Genomic DNA, 6393 nt, shown 5'->3' with positions numbered 1-6393 from the left:
CTAGAAGGAAAGGGCCCGGCTCCACACCACATATCACTCCATCATGTGTGATCGGCAACATCAGATAACAACGCAAACGCGATTTTAAAGAAGAGCAAAAAAAAAACGAAATGATGCTGACTGTCGAAGAACGCATTTCCAGCGATGGAGACCGCCCCCTGGCCCTGGCCCGAAGCGTTCATACGCAGCAGCGCCTTTCCACCTCGACGTGGGTATAAAAGTAACAGAGCAGGGGCTGGGGCGCGAATCCGCTCAGGGGGCGGGAAAGCAGCCGGCTGGTGGAACGAGAGTGAAATACCACGAGAAGACGAAATGTGGCCGCTGCTCCTGACGGTCCTCCTCATAGAGGTGCGGGCCGGTGAGTACTCGGTGAGGGGTGGGTCATGTGATCTGATCATCTGACTAACACTTACATAGGGGGTGGGTGCTCTAGAAGTCGGTGCTTAATTTTTGGGGGTGTTTCAGCCCCAGCACTTATTGTCTCAGACTCACTTTAAGAGTGTGTGATAGTGCACTCATCAACCACAATGAGCAGGTGCGAGGTGTAGTGACACCCCAAATATGTCGACTCTGTGGGGAGCAGCTATGGGTGGCGCAGCAGTGGTGGCTAACTGCCCACCCGCAGTGTCACGGGAGTGCTTAAAAATATTTGGGCCCTGGCACTTTCTTTTTTTTTTACAAATTAAGTACTGTAACCCAAACCTCAACCTAGAGCTTGCCACCAAGTTCTTGGAGCTGGACAAACTCAAGTCCTCCTGTGGTGTTTTTGGATAAGCCGATACTGTCGCAGCAGACATTGGGCTGACAAGCACTGCCAGTGCGAAAGCTCTGGGCGTGACCCCAAGTTTGTCATTGAATGGAATTAACATTACCACATGTGGTAAACATGCTTTAGGCATACAGTAACGTGAAGGGTCCACGTGATTCTGAGTCATGCAGACCTTCAGTAATTCAGCTGGAAATTCCATATAATCGCATGTGGCATTCCATTCCATAACGAAACTCTTATTTTGGCAAAAGTGGTAAAACTTGTGGTATTCAGAAATACTATGGAGCTCATTTTGTAAAATTTGTAAATTGCCCGGAGTTGAGCACGTACGTGCAAACAGGCCCCCTCCGACAATTGTACATCATTTGCACTGCTCTTCACTGTCAGCACTTTAGGGCAGCTTATATAAGTGTAAAGAGAAAGAGGAAGCCGCTTAACCCACTCAGCAGTGAAAATAGAGTAAACGCCACTTGCCATTTACAATGAATTCCTATGGAATCGACCTGCTTTTAAAAAGCAGGCGGTTTACATGGGAAATCATTGGTTTCCCGCCAGCAAAGAGGAGGCGGAAACATAACTCCCTTTATGGCCCCGCCCTCCACCATCAAAAACAATGAAAATCCCCCACAGAGTGAATGGAGGCGTTAAGACATAGGGGCTTATTACAAGTTGGCCGATGTGGTAATAACATGCCGGTATTAAAGTATACTGGCACATTACCGCATCGCCCAACTACGAGTTTGCCGGTGAGATGGCAGAATGACCTCCAGCTAAGAAGTGAAAGTTATTCCGCCACCTTACAGGCAAAAAATCACCAGTATTACAGAGGACGGTAACACCGGCACCTGTCATAGCAACAAGATTCCCATGGGTCCAACTCCATGAAAGGGGGAGTCACACCGGCTACTTCACCTATAATCTGGTGGACCTTCCACTGGACCGAGTGGCGGTATCGGGAAGTCTGTTCACTGGCGTAACAGGGGCCCCTGCAGCCCTGGTGGTGCAGGGGGCCCCACTAGCACATGTCCTGGGAGGGGGCCCCACTTGAAAAGAAATTGAAAATAAATATTTTTTCTAAATCTTTTTTCTAAAATTTCTTTTTGAAATCACTTTACCTTCATAAAGAAATTATTTCTGTAACAGAAATAATGGGCCTCATTACGAGGTTGGAGTTAGTCATGGCGCTATTAGCGCCATGACTACCTCCAATACTGGTACCGTGTCCGGTCCCGTTCAATGGGGAGTTACCAGTCCATTCCAACCTTTGCGGGACCGGTAACTCCCCATTGAAAAAGCCATTCCCCATTCCTATTTCAGCCCCCATACGGCTCAATGGGAATGTGCTAATAACGGTACCGCAAATTGTGGTACCGTTATTAGCTCTGAAGTCCCTTAACGGGTCCCTTCCATAACGCCTGGTAGAGACCCGCTAAGGGACACCGTAGTAGGGCGGTAAGGGATTACCGGCACCGGTACCCTTACCGGTGCCGGTAATCCCTTACCGCCCACCTCATAATGAGGCCCAATGTCTTTATGAAAACAAAGTGACTACAAAAAGAAACTTTCATTTTGAAGTCCGAGGGCTCCTCTTACCCCATGACGACATGGAAGACCCCAGGCTGGACCCCAGGACACCAGCTGGACCCCAGGTCAGACCTGGCGGGCGGGAAGGCACCTGCGAGCAGAACTCATAGTTTGCCGGTCGGGTAACAACGGTACCGACAAGCTTACCAGTACCGTTGTTACCGGACCGGCAAACTTATACTGAGGCCCAATTTCTTTCTGAAGTAATAGGGCTCTCCTCAGCCCAATGATGTGTGCGTGTGACTGTATTGTGAAAGGGTGTACACTTAAATGTGAAGGTGGCTTCCTGTGTGAGTGTATGGTGAAAGCGTGCACACAAATATATGGGTGACTTGGTGTGCGTGTGTGCGTGTACGGTGAAAGGGTGCACACTTAAATGTATGAATGGCTGCCTGGGTGTGCCTGTACGGTGAAAGAGTGCACACGTAAATGTAAGGATGGCTCGGTGTGCATGCGTGTATATGGTGAATGGTGTTTGTGCTTGTGTTCAGGGGCGCAACAAAACCTACATTTCGGGGGGCTGATCCTTCAAATGTTGGGAGAGGAGCTAACTTCACAAGTGGTGGGGGAGGCAAACTTATTTGTGTGGGGGCATCTAACTTCTTTACGCATTTTAATGAGACTATTCTAGTGCAGCTTCAATGTTACAAGCAGTTAACTCTCTCCTTTTTAAGTGTGAAAGCACCCACTTATGAAGTGTTGTGAGAATGAACGGTCTCCTGATCCCTTTCTACCCTTCCAATCACTTCCCTGGCATGAAAGTACTATTGGCATTTGAATGCAGGTATTAACAGTGAAATGCTTTACGTTAGTAACTGCTGGACCCTTGTTACAGCGAAACCCAGGTGCCATTTAACATCTGTGTCCTGTTCTGTCCAGCAACTGCTCTGAAGGTCAGCCAGGTTGAGTCAACATAGCCCAAAATCTCTTGGGGTGAGTGCTGCAGCCCAGTCAACTGAATATTGTTAAGCCCCTACTTGTGTTTAATGCCTTAATTACTTATTGGTAATCGTCATTGCTCCTAGCCCTATTCTTCCTTGTCCCTGTACTTGTGTGTGAGGTAGCACTGTACCTCATACACAAGCACTGGGATGAGGTAGAGGTACATGGAGGTAATGCCTGACTTAGCTACCTGTATCCTCATTACTCCTAATCCCACTCTTTCTTATCCCAGTCCTTACCTATGAGGCAAGGAACCTCAAACGTAAGCTCTGCGACAAGGAAGAGGGACGTGAAGGTCATTCTGGGCCAAGGAGCTGATGGAGGTTGGGGTTGGGGTAGGGCATGGGAGGGAGAGGGGATGTGGGGCAGTGGGACTGTGTGATAAATCATAATGGTTGTCTAATTCCAGGCTCAGCAGGCATGATATGTGGTATTAGTGGCTAGAGAGGCATTTTGGTCCAGCCAGTCTAGTTACTCCTCAGTTTGGTATGACTTTTTTTTAACTGCACATTTTTGATAAAGCAGTCCTCCTAAGTGTAATTACCTGGCTAGATTGGCAATTGGGTGCTGCCAGTCTAGCCATTTCTTACTGCAGCATTGTATATTTTTTTGAGCATCTGTGATAAAATGATATGTCTATTGTAACACGCCTGTACACAAGTGTTTCTTGGCGGGATAAGCAATGGAGTGAAGATAGAGGGCGGACAAGACAAAGGATCTTACTAGGCCTTGTGTCATTCAAATCGTGTAAGTGCGAGAATGAGAAAAGCAAGGGGAAATGGAGGGGGGATGTGCAAGGAAGAAGGGAGGGGAAAACAGGGCTGTAATGCTCTGAATAAGTGCAGCCAGGACAGTGCGGCTCTGGGTAGTGCAAGGAGAACAAGGGACTGTAGGGTTACAGTTACAGTGGCAGGGAGGCCATTCCAGAGAGAGGCATCTGCAGAGGAGAGAGATCTACTCCCCACTCTCTGCCTGAAGAAGCGTCTAGCCCTTAGAGAGTTGGAGGTAGCCGGGGGAAGGGCTCGAGAAAAAAGGTATTTTGGAAGAGAGTGTTGGATATAGTGTGGGCCCGACCCCAATAAGCCTTGTGGGCAATGCAAAGGGTCTTGAACCTGATTCTTGCAACCACCGGGAGCCATTGGAGAGATTTGAGGGATGTAGAGATATGATCCTTGGGCTTGTGGCGGTATCCCTACATATTATCCCCACCCAAAATATCGCCGTACATATGGACGTTTGTCTCGCCATAAGTGATATTTTTGAGGGGGATATTTTGTGGGAGCGGGGTTTGCGGGGGTGTCCCCCGCACATTTAAAAATGGTGCAGGGGCTGGGGGGTGTCCACCGCAGGGTCCATGGCTCAATATCGCCGCAAAAATATGGCGATATTTTTGTATTGCAATATTTTTGGGTGGATATTAACACATGGAACCCTTGTGGCCAAGGATAAGTCTTGCTGTCCTGTTCTGGATTAGGTTCAGAGGCCGGAGAGTAGAGGAAGGCAGCTTGAGAAAGAGGCGGTTGCAGTAGTCCAGCCTAGAAAGAAACAGGGCTCTGGAGACAATGAGCTTCTGAGGGAAAGTGAGAAAGTGAAGAGTCCCTTTGAGGAGGAGCAGCTGGTAAGTCGTGGGACTTCTTGGAGACGTCCGAGATGCAAGAAGAGAAAGAGAGAGTGGACTCGAAGATGACACCAAAGATTTTTTGCCTCGCGGGAAGGCAAAGGAAGAGGGCCCAAGGTGGGCGGCCAGAGTGAGAGAGGGAAAGCAGGGGCAGTGGTCCCAGTGAGAAGGATCTCCATGTTAATGGCACTAAGGTAGATATCGTTGGAGGTGCACCATTCCTGAATCACGGATAGACAGTCAGGAATGAGCAAGAGATGAGAGGAGCCTGAAGGAAAGCTGAGTGCCATCCGCATAACACTGAAAGTTAGAGGAGAAGGTAAAGATCAGGTGAGCCAAAGTGGCCAAGTAGAGGTTGAAAATCCATGGTGAAAGGATAGAGCCCTAGGGAATGCCACAGGTAGAGAGAGAGGTGGCAGAGAGAAAGGGACCAAGTTGGACTTGGGAGGGGCAGTCCAAGAGGAAGAAGGTCAGTCACTCCAGGGACTGATCCGCGATGCCCAGGTTCTCACGTAGTCGATTGATCAGGATGGCGTGTTTGACCTTGTTGAAAGTAGAGGAAAGATCAAGGAGGATTAGGACAGAAGGAATGCTGGAAACAAGGTTAGAGAGCAGATCTTCCCGGGTGTTCAGGGGAGAGGTTTCCGTGCCTCGGGCAGCTCTGAAGCCAGACTGATGGTCATGGAGACAACCAACAGATTCAATGTGGAGAGTAAGCTGGGAAATGGCCAGCTTTTTTCCAAGAGTTTGCCCAGGAAAGGAGTAATGGAGATTGGGCGATAGTTTGCTGGACAGTTAGGATCGGCAGACGGCTTTTTGAGTAGTGGGTGCACAAGGGAGTGCTTAAGGGGAGAGGGGACCGTTACAGTGGTGAAAGAGTGATTACAGAAATCGGCCAAGGTGCAGCAAGGGTGTCAATATCGTCATTGATGGTTCTGGAGGATCAGGGGAGAAAGGAGGAGCAGAGGTAGAGATGGCCAAAGGGGGGCCGAGAGAGGAAGAGGGAGAGGAAGAGGAGATAGTGGACAGGATGTCCTGAGTTTTAGCAGAGAAGTGAGAGGCCAGAGCCATACAGAGGGCCTGGGAGGGAACAGGAGAGGTGCAGACCGCAACAGGACTGACCAGTTCTGTGCAGATTTTAAAGAGTTTGGCCGTGTTGTTAGAGGCAGCAGAGACCCGGGCTTCAATGTGTGCTCTCTTCTGGAGTATTATTGCTTTGACTGGCATTTTTGTGCAACCAGTCTAGGTATGTCTAAATGTGGCCTGGCATGCTTTACTGTAATGTTATAACATATCTAAACTGGTCTACATTGTGCAGCCAGTTGGACATGTTTTCAATGTGGCATGGCATTTTTAATAGCAAAACATGAATGTTCCTGTGCACTGTTAGTGACTTGCATGTATTGGATTGGTGTTACCTTACAAAACAATTGCAAACACACAGGCTTTTTAGCCAATTCTTCTCAGAAAGTGGCTGTAG

The 6393-nt window shown here is 48.7% G+C and overlaps 1 protein-coding gene across 1 annotated transcript in view; it reads left to right on the top strand.

Annotated features, from left to right (window-relative positions):
- The first annotated feature begins 237 nt into the window (after positions 1-237).
- LOC138569556 (mast cell protease 1A-like) overlaps positions 238-6393 on the top strand; it is a 98382-nt gene continuing 92226 nt past the window's right edge. Inside the window, exon 1 of the mRNA XM_069647630.1 lies at positions 238-358. Coding sequence (XP_069503731.1) covers positions 313-358 — 46 coding nt within the window. The 5' untranslated portion in view covers positions 238-312. The remainder of the gene's footprint in view (positions 359-6393) is intronic.

The sequence above is a fragment of the Ambystoma mexicanum genome, chromosome 1p, assembly GCF_040938575.1.
Source record: "Ambystoma mexicanum isolate Mex_15411 chromosome 1p, UKY_AmexF1_1, whole genome shotgun sequence".
Lineage (NCBI taxonomy): Eukaryota > Metazoa > Chordata > Amphibia > Caudata > Ambystomatidae > Ambystoma > Ambystoma mexicanum.
Note: the sequence above shows the minus strand (reverse complement) of the source record. Positions and strands in the feature narration are given on the sequence as shown.